The following is a 16,383-nucleotide window of genomic DNA, read 5'->3' on the forward strand; positions in this document are numbered from 1 at the left end:
GACTGACCTTATTTTGCATGTCGCGACTGACCTTATTTAGCATGTCGCGACTGACCTTATTTTGCATGTGACTGACCTTATTTTGCATGTCGCGACTGACCTTATTTTGCATGTTTTTGACCTTATTTTGCATGTCATCGCACCAACCCTCCTCCCACCAGACGTACACAATTTGTAACGTTAGGTTCGCCGCTAAACGGATGGTTGAATTACTCAGAAGCAGAGACGGGCGGATTCCCAAATTTCGGGATCCGAATCTATCCGGATCCGGCTGGCAATGTGAGATTCGGAGTCCGGCTGTTGAAGGTCCAGCTTGGAATCCGAAAAATTCCTGCCATAACAATGCTAATTAACCATATTGCAGCAAAAAATCCGGCTAAAATCCGACCATCACCGCAAATTCAAAATCCGGATCCAGTCCGGCCAGTTAAAAATTCAATGAAATCCTGCCCCGGCTCCGGCTTCTGAACCGGACTGTGGCCATCTCTGCTCAGAAGTCAGAACCACGTGATCACTGAGGTCGTGACTCGTGATTCGTTTTTTTATATAGCTCAGTGGGATGGACACATACTGCTAATTGTTTACAATTTAGACTGTTTCCCAAGTAGGTCTATACGTACAATCCCAATCTTTCATGTTATGCCACACGAATTCTAAAGTGTGGACTATCCCGATCTTTAATACTTAGCCACATGAGCTATGCCTAGAGCGTTTTATTATCGGATGTAATATTCCATTGTTTTACACTTGAAGACTGAATAAATGCGTGGGAAGCCGATTTGCCGGACCACGACCTGACATATCGATCCCGCCTTCCGACACATGCCACCTCTTTTTGTCTCCTGTATTTTTAAAATATCGTCTTTTTGTTTTCATTACGTGGGCATGTGCAACGTACCCACCTGGACGTAGGCGATGGATAAAGAGGACACACGCATACTGAATGGAAAGTAAAATAAGATACTACAAAAGGACAAGCGACCCTAGCAGAGAGACCCAATAAATAAAATCAATAAAAAAATATTGTTTTTAGTTTCATGGGGACTGCAGTTGATAAATAACACACCATTTGAATGTTTAACGGTCTTCAATAAAATTGTGACTTCATTCCAGCAGCCAGGAAAGTAATCATCGAATGTTTGCGGATCCAGATGAAAGTTTTTTCGTACAGTCTTGAGAAAGGCCGAAAACGAAAGCACTCGAAAGAACTTCGGCTCGTCACGCACGAATTAACCCAACGGAAGTCGACGCTGGAAGAAATAGCGACTCGGGTGTGCGACTATACTTTCGGGTCGGTCGGTTCATGATATTTAATTTCGGTAGGCTGGAATTGTAAAGCTTCAGGATGGGTCTCGCGTTCTCCAGTATATGGCAGAGGATGTTCGGAAAGAAAGAAATGAGAATTCTTATGGTGGGCCTCGACGCCGCCGGTAAAACCACGATTTTGTACAAGCTCAAGCTGGGCGAAATCGTCACCACGATCCCGACAATAGGCTTCAATGTCGAAACCGTCGAGTACAAGAACATCAGTTTCACCGTTTGGGACGTCGGCGGTCAAGACAAAATCCGTCCATTGTGGCGTCACTACTTCCAAAACACGCAAGGGTTAATTTTTGTGGTAGATAGTAACGATCGCGAAAGAGTTGCTGAAGCCAACGATGAACTGAAACGAATGTTGTCTGAAGACGAGTTAAGAGACGCTATCGTCCTTGTATTCGCGAACAAACAGGATCTTCCGAACGCAATGAGCGCTCAAGAGCTCACGCAAAAGCTTGGATTGGATTCGCTGCGTAACAGAGAGTGGTACATCCAATGTACTTGTGCCACCAACGGTGACGGTCTCTACGAAGGCCTCGATTGGATGTCTAATGCTCTATCCAAGAAGAAATGAAGACATGGCGTGGCGTAGATATAATTTCATGGCAAACTTTTAACTTATTACTTGATCCGGCGAGATCAACTATTGCCGTATGTGTAAGCTTGTATAAACTCTTGAAACTGAGAACCGGGTATAGGAAACAAGATTTTTGCTTGCGTCGGAACAGTTGTTCCAATCAATTGCTTTATTTCTTTATATCGGTGGTTTTCAACTTATTTTTGACTTTGCTCTTCGTATTATAAACGACCATCTAAAGATCTATATTGAGACATGTGGGAACGATTAAGTTAAGTCTGACTGTTATGAAAAACGTGGTTAAGACGTTTTCACAGTGATTTTTCATGATATGATTGCTCTGAAATGAGTAAATTGGTTTCAATTGTATATATGAAATTGATCGTTGGCAAATTCAAATTGTTGCGTTGATGTGAAAAGCCAAATTCATAAGTTGATAGCCACTGCCTGTTTCGGTACTGAATCTATACTAGTAACACGTTATGAACCAAAAGACCTATTTATCTGGCTAATGAATTAAAATGAGCATACAATCATGTTTTAGTCGACACTTATCAGGAAAGTTGCTATGATACTCCTTTTGGACCAAATGAGAAAACCGCCGGCCTCTTTCAGTTGATATTCCATTGGAGGTGTTAGTGGTCAAAATACTAGCCTATGGTTATGGGGCACTGAATTCAGATAACACATCGCAGAGTAATTTCATCGGTGGTCATATTGGAATCTCAGATCCATGCATTGTCACTAGCGATTCTCATATATTCGTTTCACAATTACGTTAAAGTAAGGCATTGCTGACATATGTGTACTGTCTTGATAGTTTAGTCGCTGTATTGTCCATTTCATGCTGCTTGCTAATTGACTGAAGTGACATTTGAGTGCAAGAGCTTACTGAGTCGTTCATTCTTGAGTGTATTGATTGGATATGGTTCTTCGCTGCATGTGTTACTTGGCTACCATCTGTTATAGATTCTACTAACACTCTTATGAAATGTATGTTGTAGCCGATATCTAAGGCATTCAATAGCTTAGTTTCTCCGTTATGACTGCTTGAATTGTTGATTTTCTGTGATCAAATGGATGACGAGAGAATGCAAAAACTAAAAAAGGACTCGAACCCGTACTTGTCCTCTGCCAGCTCGTTTTTGGCGATGTTAGCGGAAATAGTGCAGAACGACAGTAACAAGACAGAAGAAGGCAAGTTTGATTCAGCCAGTGTCTCGGTAACAATGAAGATTTAGCGTTTTGTCTCTATAACAGGATGTGTCACTGTTGCGCCGATCGCGTTTTGGACTCGGCTCTTCGCCAAGTTCTTTCTACACGTAGATAATCCGAGTCATGACGATTTGCTGTTTTACGTACGAAAGGACCCAGCTACACATAACGACAAGGTGAAGTTTGTGAGCTGCAAATCGGCAATGATCAGATTTCATTGACATTTTTTAACAAGGCTCAATCAAATTATGCACTATACATAGGGTTGGTCACAATGATTCGAGTGCTAATTTTGATGAGTCAAGTCGAGTATTGAGAGATTATTTTATGTAACATTGCCAGGAAGTTAATTTAGCTCAATACTAATTTCCACAGCAGAAGCCTATAAACATCAATTGGCCGAATCACAGGAGACGAGACATAGTATAAAGCTATGCACGGTAGTCTAAATGACGCTGTTTAAGATGATCAACCCACGGCATTGTCTTACAAAGCAATGAAATAGCTATGGTCAAAAATACACCAAATAATCATTGTGATATAGAACTTAGGATAACCATACATCCTCCTTTAGGAGGATTTGTCCTCCCTTTTGAGGTTTTTGAAAATGTCCTCCTTTACAGCTTTTAGAGCTAAGAAGATTGATTCGAGTAAAAATGGGCATAAATGACGCCAAATAGGAAATTCCTGGTTCGAACGTAAGCGACGACCTTTTTATTTTTAGTCAACCAACCACAATTTGGTGGTAAATTTACCATTTTGCGGATTTTACTCCAGTAGTGTAAGTCTTAATAGTTTAAAAAACTGTCCTCCTTCGCGGATTCGCAAATATGGTAACCCTAGTAGAACTGGCATTACATTCTTTGTGATCGCATAAAAGGTGCATAGTCGGTTTGTTCCACATCACGCATACTGTCATGAAGTCACGAGAGACACTCAACTCAAATCCTATTACTCGATTTTTCCCAACACCAACTATGAACTGACACGCTGAGCCTGGTTTGGTAAATGAGTATCATTCGTTCTCAGCCTGATATAAAGGTCTTTCGAAGAGAATCGCAAAGAAACCCGGGGCTTGGGGATCCTGCGTTTGATTGGACGGAGACAGTGTACCTGAACCTCATTTTGCAACAGGCAACATTTCTTGTCCTCGCCAGAGAAGTGTCTACTGTATACTCACCAGTGTGCAATCATTTCACAGCTTAAATATCAACTTACCTGCGCCATATGTACGAGAGACGAGAACGGTGTCGTTGTGATTCATAAGAAAGTGTCTCAGGTATGGACGGAGCCACGATTATCATCGTTCGGTCGCTGAAAATGTGCTAACATGTCCTTAGGAAGTCTACGCATCGCCGAGCAGACATGATATGGAAGAAAAAGGCCCGTCAGCTGAATTGAGCTATCCGAATATCTTTTTCTCCATTGATAGTTTTGATGAGGTGAACTAGCCTGATTACTGTCTCAATTTTGTCATGTCCTGATTCCTTTTTCTTGTCACTAGATATGGACCGATTTGCATGTGAACGAAGATGAAATGGTCTGTGTGGAAATCATAGCACATGACGAAAATAAGGATTTCAATTCTGTGATATTTATCGGCTCAGTCGGTCATACAGCATTGCATCGGGCGTACTCCAAGAAGGTGAATTGACGTTATCATGTTACCAAAATAAGCATTCAACCAAATATCTTGTCACAGACTGAAGCTCTCACGACCGCCAACAGGTTCGCTACATTTATGAGCCTCGGATTATATAAGCCAAATAGCTCTCAGGTACAATTTGTCAAAATGGTGGGGCCAAACGGTAATGGATATGCGGAAATGGCCATCGATCTGTACACAAAAGCGAAGGTATATAATCGCACAGTCCTAAGTAACCAAAGTGTGATGGCAAATCTGATTCAAGGATCGCAAAGCTGGAGATGCATCTTCGAAATCCGAGTCTTCATCAAAGGGCGATTCTCGGCATTACCTAACAGCTAGGACTGCTTCAAGTTCTGGTATGTGAATGAAAGTTGAGGCAAACTACTTGTAACTAGGGCTGGGCATAATGGAGTACCCGAGTAATGTGATTTTGAACAAAGTGTTGGCCACCAGGTAGAGTATTGGAGAATCACTCATAATTCCATTGGAGAATCACTCGTAATTCCATAACAGTCTGTATCAGTGTTTCTTACCCTATTTAGCGCTATATAGCTGTCGTTACAATTTTTGTGCTCCATGTTCATTGTCAAGCCGCCATCAAACCCTGGTCTCTGGCCCCATAGGGTTTCAACAGAACTTGCGATATGGGCCAATTAATCACTCCGTTAAGGCGCATGATTCATAGCACACTGGCTAAGAACCCATTGATCCCATGTGATTCTTTTATGCGACCATAACCAAAATAGTAAACAATGTCGTTTATTGGTGCACCCTCCATAATTGTATTAGAGAGAAATAGCATATTTCTGTACTCGAATTGTTCAGTTCAGCCCTGCTCGTAACCATGACCTAATGCTCTTGCTGCAGTAGAAAGCTCACTCCCTACCGCCCGGTTTTCGTCAAGGGACCCTACAAACACATCACTGAAAACGCAATTGACCTACGTCTCTTTACCCTGGCATAAAATTGTACTCGGTAAGGAAATAATCTAGATAAAATCTCTCCGCAGCATAACACTATTAATCCCTTTCATTCAGATTTATTGAAGACGTACGAATGTCCGACAGAGTGCAAAAAACCTGCGCTCGGACCATGATCCCGATGCAGTATTATATGATTGATTGTCAACGTGCTTTTCTACTTGAACTGTGCAATATCGTTTTCTCTTCCACCTCCATTGTGCAGCTTTTCTTCTACTTTCTCAGCGCCTTGGACGCCATGCTTCTTGTCAGTGAAATTGCAAGTGCTAATAAAATGATTGATTAGTGAAGGATATACTGTGGAGCGGTGCAACCTCACCAGTCATCCATAGAGACCAGAGGAACAAGTCTGCAGGGAGTAGTTGCGCGTGGTCCCGGATTATCTTGATAATAAATTCCGCTTGGCTGGCTGTAGGCTTAGCTTGACGTCTCTGCGAAAATGTAGATGTCTCAGTATCAATTTTCTGTGCCAGGCACAACACAAATCAAGTTGTGACAGACATCAACACATGACTTGATAGCCTACATAATTTCTGCTGCTAAAACCAGTTGATATGATGTCAATATCCTTTGGGGTGCATAATGATTCTCTAAACAGCTTCCGAGCAATGTCATACAAGGTTTAGAAGTAGTCAAACATATCCGTTCGAGTAGTGTAAGTGCGAAACCTACTTGAGTTCTTTGAAAAAGCAGAGGTACTTTGATCATATCTAGTCTTATGCTTAACCCAACAAACGTATGTCAGGTGTACAAAAGTACGCTTCACTCAACAAGAATTGAAAAACACGGCACAAGATCAAAAACATTCTGATTGCAGTTCAAACTGCTAAAACTACAAGTACTTACTTTGCCATCAAGTCCATGATGCTTCAAAAACGTCTTGAGATCTTGATGATCCAAACTGACAGCGGGAAGATAATCACGGTCATATTTCCGCGTCCACGTTCTTTTTGGAACATTGCCGCTTTTCGTTATCAAAGTAAAGTGATACAAATGCAACTCGGCCTTCATGTATTTCGGCGGTGACTTTTTGAACGGATATCTCTCGGCATCGAGCAACCTCGCAACTGAAAATATTTCTCAAACGTGCCGTTGATCTGGGTAAAAAATGTGACCGCCTACCTTCCTCGTCGCCGCCGAGAAGTTTGTCGACCAAGCTGACAAACCACGGGTTGTGTTGGTACTGGCCCAACGCAGCAAACCACAATTGCCAATCCAATCTCGGTTGGTGCGGTACTGAAAAGAAGACATCCAACTGAATTGAGAGGGATGAAAACGTAGACAAAGCTTTGGGAATAGAATCTGGCAATTGAGTGCCACTACAATATCACAACGATTCCCATGTTCTCTTAAATTTAACAAAGCGTGCTTGGAAAAATCCAAGGAACTTGCATCATAAAATTTCCAGAAGGTATTTCGGAATTTCTGGATGAGCCATTTGTGCTAGCTAGGCTCGACACATTAAACACTCTTCACGGAGAGGCACAAAGTAACCTACAACGAATAAAAGGAAGGTACCAAGGTACCCAGTGACGTACGGTGAGGTTCATGGCTGGTGAGGCACGCCCCCCCCCCCCCTCCACACACACAACACGCACGCAAGCACGTAAAGCACCTGATAAAGAGACCTAAATTGTGAATAACAACAGCAGCGGGTATAGAGAGCATTTTCTTTGCACACTGATAGCCGTTGCAATTCCACATTCTATGATACATGCAGGACTGGTCCTATTGTGCTAAATGGGCAAGTTTAGACGAATAATAATTACTATCTCTTCAAGTAGGCCTTCCTGTATAAATTATATCAAGAACATCAAAAAAGCATCCTCAGTTACTTTTTTTCACTGAAAAAACACTAGATTTGCCGAATTTCGAAAGAAAATGCACTAGGTCAAGTCAAAATACTGTAGATCCAGTGATTAGGAGTGGCACCACTGACCCCAAACAACAACGCAGGCTTTGTAGGTATATGGCTATGGCTATGGCTATCACATACCACAATAAGGGGTTTAAGGGATTACAGTCGAACATACCACAATTTAACGTAGCTATGGATGCAAAATACATAACAGCTACCTAAGTAAGGGAATGTATTAGCTTCGTATTACGCATTGGCCGTCGCTTCTTATATAATTCCTACAAGACTGTTGGATTCCGTAATCGATAGCGCGTTTCAAAATGTTTCGATTGTCCAATTGTTAGCGAATAGTGCATGAAGCAGATTCGTTTGGGCCTCACCTAGCCATTTTTTCTGTATGTCTGTAATAAAGGCGAAGGTCACCTTCCTTGGGGATTTTTGGGGGTTCTGGTGCCCTGACACTTTCGGATTTCCGGAATCAGTGTGACCATAGCGTTTCATTGATACCAGTTATTAAAAATTCCGAGCTATTTATGATAAATTGCATTGTTGCAGATGAGGCACGACCCGCCCGTGCCTCACCTCTCTTTTCGCGGTGTATTTTTGATGATAATGATGTAAATTGATGATGTTGGATGAAAAAAATGTTCAAATTTAGTTATTTATGAACGTGGATGTGTAACATCAATATAATCATCGACTCATGGAGGGGTTTCACAATTTTCACTTACTCATCCAGACGACAGGTGAGGCACTGCCTCACCTGCCTCATTGGACCGCACGTCACTGAAGGTACCTCACCAAATTTCTCCATTCCGTGCAGAAATTGGGCACATAGACCGAGATAGCGTAATGCTGATGCGTCTGGCTTCTTTATCGGTAGGTCGTGGGTTCGATCCCCGGCCGGGTCAGACCAAAGACTCGAAAACTGGTAGTTGCAGCTATCCTGCTAGGCGCGCATAGCATGGAGAAAAAAACGGGGGGTGCAGACTAGGTGACTTTACAGTCGTATCGCATCTGCGTCGTCAAAGCATCTAGATAGTGCAGGCGAAAAAGAATATCATATCTCTCTCTCATACCCAGAGTACAGTATCGAGCACCCAATCACTCACCTATCCACGGCAGCTTTTGAGAGACATTCCCGGGTTTGTACAAAAACTCCACTTCCTGCACAAAAATCCATAGCTTTGGGGTGAGTGCGCACGGCAACCATAACAAAACATACCTTCCACGGACCAGACAAAGAATCAGCCCCCAAAACGATCACTTCCGGTCTACCGCCCACCCCGGTCATAGACCTGAACAAGCCATACGAGTGGACGAGTTCAAAGTTCATCGTGGACGCATGCCATTCGTGAATGATTGGCCAACATCTTCTGTTGCTGGTCACAGATTTCAACGGCACCTTTGAAACGGTATCACGCTTATTAGAGTCTTATTGACTTATGATAACCAGCGTCAACAGAATTGTTTGTCTTACCATGCTAATAGCAAACATGTAAGTGCATATTCCGAATAGACATAGATATTTCATGATTCGTACCAACCTATGCGGAAGACTTCCTCTGTGAACGCACCTGTTGATTAAATATTAATTGTGATCAATGTATAGGTCAAAGGCGGAGACTATGGCTAGGCAGATAAAATCACGGACACAAGCCCAAGGCGAGTATGATTGTACAAGTACATGTCGAGTATTGTCAGAGAACTACTTCCGTGAGTATTAGTGACAGGAAAAAACTTGAAAGTAACGAATTGGGCCTATACTTTTGGTGTAGGACATCTTGTACGGTTGCAAGTTATATTCGAGTAACTGTAAGCTAGCGCAGTGAGCAAATACCGCATAGGCCTACCCAACATCAAATGTTACTTGTAACATGAGCAAGTGGCGTGCAACAGTTTGCATTACATATTTCCATCCATATAAGAGCGAGTTCAAGGCCATGGTTCAAAATGGCTTGTTTTTAAAGCTCAGCAAATTGTGATGAACAGAATAACTATCATCATCATCATCATTGGTTTATTAGCAATTTTATCAGTTCAATACACCACAAAAAAATGCGATACAATGAAAAGACAGGAAGGTGTCGAAGCGACAAGGAGCAGTCTATGGAATCTGACACCCACCTTGGCCTAGGCGATGTAAAGAGGAGGCATGCACACTGAATGAAAGTAAAGAAGATAGTATAGAAAAAGAAAGCGACAAGAAATAGGGCGGCATGTCATGGGAAGCGAGATCGATAGGTCAGTCGTGGTCCGGTAATCTTGAGGATGGACTGTACTTATTTAGTAGTAATTGCTTGTATTTCGACTTGAATGTGGACATGCTCGTCGACTGTCGGATGGCCGGCGGGATACTGTTCCACACATCAGGTCCGGCATATTTGATAGAGCGATGATCTTTTCGGTCGATCATATGATATTTGGACGACGTGGACGCGCGTGTGTTGTACTTGTGCGCTTTTGATTCCGAGGTAAAGAAGTCATTGAAATATTCGGGGCAACGACCGCAGTGGAACTGATACATAAACTTGGCGATTTCTAGTTTCCGCATATCTTCTATGTTTAGGACGCCGAATCTCTTCAGCAGCGACTTGTTGGATGGGCAGCCAGGCCCCTTTGGCATAAAACAATTGAAACTGCTTGGGATAGTATATATAAATATTTCCGCACGACAGATATGAGTATAAAAACATAGTTTCAATACTGACCAATGGTCAGTGACCATATTCTGGAATCGAGAATAGGCTAGAGGACACTTTATCAAAATTTTGAAACTTAGAATACCGGTGGAAAATCCTGAAAAAATGGTACATTTTTTTCGCTTCGTAGTCGATCGATAAAAAAAGGTGAACTTCCTCGCTCAACGCTCAAAATACCGTTTTTTTTCTTCACTTTATCAGGCGGTTGACTAAAAAAAAAGGTCAACGTTCGCTCAGCTCCCGAAATACCCGCGTGAGCGTTAGTTCAGTGCTATTTCATGGTATCTCGGTCGAATTTTGCTCTGTGTTTAACCAAAGATTTTAAAAAAAGAGGACAAAATCTCAAAAAGGATGACATTTAGGCGTCCTCGGAGGCCATTTTCAAAAACCCGAAAACGGAGGACAAATCCTCCTAAAGGAAGACCTATGGTAACTTTAATACTGACACTGAAGAATTCGTTTATAACGGCCCTCTTCGTAAAGACGTATAGTATAGGGGGTTAAAGGTCACCCACTCAGTACGCAATTGTGGCAGCCAACAATACCGAATCTGCCCAGCCTCATCGTAAAATCGTTACTTACAAATACAACGTATACAGACACTCGTAGATGAAAAACAATGCACCAATCCACATCGCAGTCACAGTCCATTCGTCGACCCACGACTGAAACTGGTTAAAGTCGAAGGCTGCGGCGAAAGATTATATTTAGACCTGCCATATCGATGCTAGAAGGCCTGCCGCTTACTGATTTTCGAATCTAGGAGCTGTCCGCCGTTGAAAAATCGCAAACCGAAATGTTGCACAGCGTAGAATAAGAACCCGGCCATCAAGACGACAGTCACGATCGTGGTGACAATTTTTTTCAGCTTCCGGAAGTTTTTCGTGCCGAAATCGTTACTTTTCGTCTTTCCTGTAACAAGAACGTGCCGTATCATTTTCGGGGCTCGCCAGCGTCACATCACCACACCTTCACACGTAAAGCCATAGATTGATATGTGATCGTCGTCGAGAGCGGATAAACACAAGACGATCGTCAGGATATTGAAGAAGTTGTAGTTGCCCGTCGCCATGATGCATACCATTAAAAATACCTGCGGAGAATATTTTGTATATAGGCTTTTACGACTACGGTACAGTACTTCAATATCGCAACGAACAAAATATTCGTATTGACAAATTTATTCCACTCGAAAAGCTTTTCGACTGAGTCTCATCAGGAGCGAACGTCAGCAATTGCGGTTAACCAAATTCGAAATATAGAAAATAATATTTTGTGGGTTTACTATTTCATCTGAGGTGCGGATTCTTCAAACTTCAAAGTCGCAACTAATACTCAGATTTGTTGTGTAGGCTGAGAGTTCCCGCTCCCAACTCCGTGATTAACCGAATCACGACCACGACCTCTACTTTCAAAATTGCAAGATGTATCTTCGAGAAATTACCAATGACACGGCAAACAGGAAGGATCTATGAAGATATATTCAGTTGCTGTGATGCATAGGTCTGACTGACGCTCTGGTGACAATTTCACTCATAAAAGTGGAGTGTACAAGCTCATCACAAAACTACTGCTATAGTGTTCACAAGACTTTGGCATTTATGCCTCCTATACAATATGTGTACATCAATTCTGATTAAAAAAAAACATCCCTGCTTACCAGCTCCACACCTAATCAGTTGTGAACGAATGGGTGTGGCATGAAATCGCAATGGAAATTAAAACGGAAAACAAGCATAATCTGAGGGATATGTAGCCTACGAGATTTATTTTCAAATACCTGCCCATACACAGCAATGAGTCGAAGCTTTCGGACCGGCGAAAAAAATAAGAACGGCAATGCTATCTCTATCACGTAGGTCCCCACTACACCGAGTTTCAGACACCACTGGGGTAGTTGATGCGCCCACCACGCCATCGCAGATGGAATGCACTACAAAAGTCGAGGTAAAATCTAATTCAAAGTCGCATTAGTAGGGAAACCAGCAAGAAACGAACCTGGGATTCAAAATGATGATCCAAAGCTGTGACGTAAAACATGATGAGAATTCTTCTTCCCGTTATAAGGCAGCAAATATCTTACCGGTTAGTCCCCACCAAGTTGGGCATCGACTGGTTAGTTTTACAACGCCCGACGCAAACATGAGGCGAAACAGCAACCATTTCACGAGAAAAAACGGCATTCGAGACAGTGGGCTGGAATACAAATTGTGGCTGTTTCAAAAACAGAGTCCGTGATCGATCGTTACCGATGAGCAACAACACTGGTCAACAAAATGAAAAAAAAGAATTTTGGCAGAATATCGAATAGTGCTTTCTGGGGATTTTAAGGTTGCTGATTACGAATACATTAGTTTTGCAAGAATGGCTCTAGTTTAGAGGATATATTTACACTCCTAAATAAGCCCAAATTAATGTATTTACCCCCTAAATATTTCACCTAGTATAGGCTTACCATACGTCCTCTTTTAAGAGGATTTGTCCTCTTTTTTGACTTTTTTGAAAGTGTCCTCGGAGGACGCCCTTTTGTCCTCTTTTTTGAGATTTTGTCCTCTTTTTTGAAAATTTAGGCAGATTTAGAGCAAATTGTGAGTCATATGCCGCATATCAGTACTGAAGTGAAGCTCCGGCGGGTATTTCGGAGTGAAAAACGGTGATTTTAGCTCTGAGCGAAAAGATGACCTTTTTTTTTTTTTTAGTCAACCGATCACGAAGTGGGAAAAATTAACCGGTTTTTGAGAATTTGACTCCGGATTTGCCAGTTGCAAATTTCTGGAAAAGTGCCCTCTTTTTTGATTTCCAAAATATGGTAAGCCTAACCTAGTATGAAGTCAATCATAGCTTTTTTGACTTGTTTATACTGCACATAAATAGATAATTAACCGCCCATGTGGCCCGCAATCGTTCAATCAATCTGAACTTGACCTGGTGTGAGATCGTTGTTGGTCAAAAGAGCAGTCTGTCAAGCCTAAAAATTGAGCTTTTGCTCTTAAAGGAAATATATTTTCCCCTGTATCAATCTGTTATTCTACCAAGATGAAAGATCAATACAGAGCGATTTAAATTTTTCCTTGAAAAGCTAACTACAATACTCATATGGGCCTCATCTCTAGACTTTTATAAATACTCAATTTTCTGCTGTGCCAACGAAGTGTGTATTTCAATCCCTGTTTTCTATGTTTGTTGGACAGCAGGGCAAGAATCCAGCTCTGGCGCACGAAAAACTGACCAGAATGTAGGCCTACCGGTCTTGAAATTGTAACAGCTGTGTGATCAATAAGCATCTGTTACCCAGGCATAGAAATGTCTTTTCTCATCTGCACGTCAAGATAGGGTTAATGAAGCAGTCAAAGCACTAAACAAAAAGGACAATTACTCAAAGTACTTTTGCAGACAATTCCCAGGATGAACCTCATGAAATATTCTAATTTTACATGAACAGAAATGATCTCACAGCATGGAATTCCTTCAAGGATAGAAAATCACAAAGCACCCAACTACGAACAGTTTATCCAAATTTGTTATCTGCCTATGGAAATATTATGGTGCGACCGCATACAAGCTTTCTAGTAGTTGCAAGGCTCACCATTTCATTCAGAATTGGTACTTTGGTAGTGTTGACGGCAACACATATCCCCAATATTTTTTGACCTGGGTAATGTGACATCGTATGTTTTCAGTACGCCACAGTAGATGCAGGAGTCATGCCATTGTCGAAACTGTATCCCACCCTTGAACAACTTCCAGCCACATCTGCCCAGCCCAAACTTTCAACCTGGCTATTCTTATGGATGTTTCCACAAAATTCGATATTGGAATGTACATGCACAATGCACACACCAATTGTGAATAGCAGAAGGGAAATTTTCAGACTATTCAATAAATTTTATCAAAAATATGTGCAAAGTCAGCATAGGCTACTACACACATTTTAGGGTTTAGTTTGGCCCTTCGCTTAGTTTCACCCGAATTTAGCTCACGTAACGGATGAAGCTAAATTACGCTTTGTGGGCCGCACACCATTCAAAATAGTTATTTTCTTGCGGGTCACTGCATATCTCTCCACGGGCTAGGGACCTTGTGGCACCCGCACAATTCGAAGGATTTCATTGCTAAACTGCTACCAATGATGCTCGTAGCAAATCAGTTTGGAGCAGCCAATTGGTTATTATACCCGAATCCAAGGCCACAAAGTAATCTGATGCTATGACCTGGCCTGGTGTTATGTAAGCCAACAAATTCGAAAAAAATATGGAAGATCATCATATTGGGCTGCTACTAACCTGTTCTTCCCCATCGGCGTCACAGGAGAGACAAGACAAGTAAGAAACCCAGCTTCAAGTAATAGGATGTCCCATTGAAAAGATGAGAACGTGCCGCCAACCTTCAAGATCGCATTGTGTTACCAAAACAGACGGGCTTATCAAAAGCACAATACTTACTTGAAATAGGGATAAGTATAAAAACCACAGGATGAGATATATCGGCATTGATCGCATGCTTCTGAATGCGAGAGACAGAAAAGAGACGATGACCCCTGAACGAAAAAAGAATAAAATGCGACTCAAGCACTGACATAGGTAATCATAAGTCATATCTTAATCGATCGTGATCAATTTCCTCAGGGAGTGGGAATTAGTCAACAGCCTCTCCCACGAAGAACATATTGTAATCAGGTAGATTATATTCTAAGAAGACATGATACCGTACACCCACCATTTTATTGAGCCCAAGGGCCAATTCCATCAAGGAACCGTTACAGATTAAGTGTGAGAATTTAATTTCACCACTTCGTTTTCATTGCTTGATCATTTTGTGTTTTGTTACTTTTTATTCAACGTGCTCGTGTCTTATATACATGTACTTTTCTAATTATCTGTAGGCAAAGTCGGCGAAAGATTATTCAGTCATTTTCAAGTCCTTCTTATCCTTTCATTGTATCACAATCTTGTGGAATATGTTTTTATTGGCATTGATTGGAAAGAAATGAACCATGACTAGTTATTGCTGCAATTTTAGTCAATTATGAGGCATTCTTTCATTCGAGACATATCTGTAATAGTATGTCCTCGCACGGATGCATACACAGTCGATTTTCTAGTATGATAGCATTCGCTCCCTGAAAGCACTCCTAGGCAGTGAATATAGAAAATACATTGACATAGTTAACATATATACTTCATCAGCATTCTGCTAAAACTGTCACCACTGCCCACAATGCTGTGACAACTCACAAACAGGACAATCACTTAGTTTAGGGTTACCACGTTTTCGAACCGGGAAAGGAGGACACTCTTTCAAAATTTTGAAACCCAGAATTCCGGAGAAAAATCTACAGAAAATAGTAAATTCTTCTCACTTCTTGGTCAGTTGACTAAAAAAATTTTTAAAAAGTCATTTTTAAGGCTCGTGTCCCGAAATTTCCATCGGAGCTTTACTTCGGTGCTGATTCACTGTATCTCACTCTATTTCCGCGCTGAATTTGACCAAAATCTCAAAATGGAGTACATTTGGGCGTCCTCGGAATACATTTTCAAAAAGGAGGACAAATCCTCCTAAAGGCAGACGTATGGTAACCCTAACTTAGTTGACATACTGAAATATTTCTGATAAGGAAGAAAACAGAAAATGGGAAAACTTCATTTTACTTTTTTTGTATGGAAAAAATAAATCAAATTCGACCACATTTATGGTCAAATCAAATCTATGAATAATGTGTGGAATAGCCTAGTCCATATTCAGCCAGATTGATCACAACTACATCCGCAACCATCATAAATGGTTAAAAAACTTGGCAAAGAATGAATGTCCATACACTCACTCTTCTACTACTGCAATTCAAAGTAGCCTTGGTAGCCTACATTTCATTCACGCCAGAACTTTTGTTCACCACTGTTATTCCTAATATTCATACCTGAAAGACAAACAAGGTCCAATGAAGTCTGCGGTGAGAATCCATAAGACATCAAGGGCCACATTAGATTTGGTCTTTCAAAAACACTATTCTCAGAAGGCTTCATGCGTTCTAGTGTGTTCCGAACTGGTATCAAGCCATTGTCGCCGTAAAGACCTGGGACATAACAGAT

At 41.5% G+C, this 16,383-nt stretch overlaps 3 protein-coding genes across 6 annotated transcripts in view; 2 read left to right on the forward strand and 1 right to left on the reverse strand.

Moving 5' to 3' along the window:
- The first annotated feature begins 1,249 nt into the window (after positions 1-1,249).
- On the forward strand, positions 1,250-3,011 carry LOC145448121 (uncharacterized). Its single transcript, XM_080326448.1, has one exon. The coding sequence runs from the start codon at positions 1,346-1,348 to the stop codon at positions 1,889-1,891; it is 546 nt and encodes a 181-aa protein (XP_080182574.1). The 5' UTR covers positions 1,250-1,345; the 3' UTR covers positions 1,892-3,011.
- Positions 2,957-6,032, forward strand: LOC145448116 (uncharacterized protein KIAA0930 homolog). 3 transcript variants are annotated; one of them, XM_080326443.1, is made up of 10 exons: positions 2,957-3,091; positions 3,155-3,285; positions 4,139-4,243; positions 4,311-4,388; positions 4,450-4,551; positions 4,614-4,754; positions 4,812-4,964; positions 5,020-5,113; positions 5,625-5,732; positions 5,795-6,032. In XM_080326443.1, exons 1-10 carry the CDS (start codon positions 2,971-2,973, stop codon positions 5,851-5,853), a joined length of 1,092 nt encoding a protein of 363 aa, XP_080182569.1. In that variant the 5' UTR covers positions 2,957-2,970; the 3' UTR covers positions 5,854-6,032. The 3 variants fall into 3 exon arrangements, with proteins under 3 accessions (XP_080182569.1, XP_080182567.1, XP_080182568.1); XM_080326441.1 differs by having other exon boundaries at positions 5,020-5,110; positions 5,619-5,732; XM_080326442.1 differs by having other exon boundaries at positions 5,020-5,098; positions 5,607-5,732.
- LOC145448107 (lipase maturation factor 2-like) overlaps positions 5,781-16,383 on the reverse strand; it is a 105,578-nt gene continuing 94,975 nt past the window's right edge. For both annotated transcript variants that reach the window (XM_080326431.1, XM_080326430.1), the window contains 16 exons: positions 16,212-16,367; positions 14,740-14,834; positions 14,581-14,681; positions 12,381-12,493; positions 12,296-12,321; positions 12,078-12,230; positions 11,267-11,390; positions 11,045-11,209; positions 10,880-10,985; positions 9,076-9,172; positions 8,821-9,000; positions 8,708-8,762; positions 6,860-6,973; positions 6,584-6,804; positions 6,057-6,168; positions 5,781-6,003 (listed from right to left, as the gene is read on the reverse strand). In XM_080326431.1, the coding sequence (XP_080182557.1) occupies positions 5,951-6,003; positions 6,057-6,168; positions 6,584-6,804; positions 6,860-6,973; positions 8,708-8,762; positions 8,821-9,000; positions 9,076-9,172; positions 10,880-10,985; positions 11,045-11,209; positions 11,267-11,390; positions 12,078-12,230; positions 12,296-12,321; positions 12,381-12,493; positions 14,581-14,681; positions 14,740-14,834; positions 16,212-16,367 (1,871 nt within the window). In that variant the 3' untranslated portion in view covers positions 5,781-5,950. The remainder of the gene's footprint in view (positions 6,004-6,056; positions 6,169-6,583; positions 6,805-6,859; positions 6,974-8,707; positions 8,763-8,820; positions 9,001-9,075; positions 9,173-10,879; positions 10,986-11,044; positions 11,210-11,266; positions 11,391-12,077; positions 12,231-12,295; positions 12,322-12,380; positions 12,494-14,580; positions 14,682-14,739; positions 14,835-16,211; positions 16,368-16,383) is intronic.

The sequence above is a fragment of the Botryllus schlosseri genome, chromosome 10 (assembly GCF_051294905.1).
Source record: "Botryllus schlosseri isolate E-star chromosome 10, Bs_hap1, whole genome shotgun sequence".
Classification (NCBI taxonomy): Eukaryota; Metazoa; Chordata; class Ascidiacea; order Stolidobranchia; family Styelidae; genus Botryllus; species Botryllus schlosseri.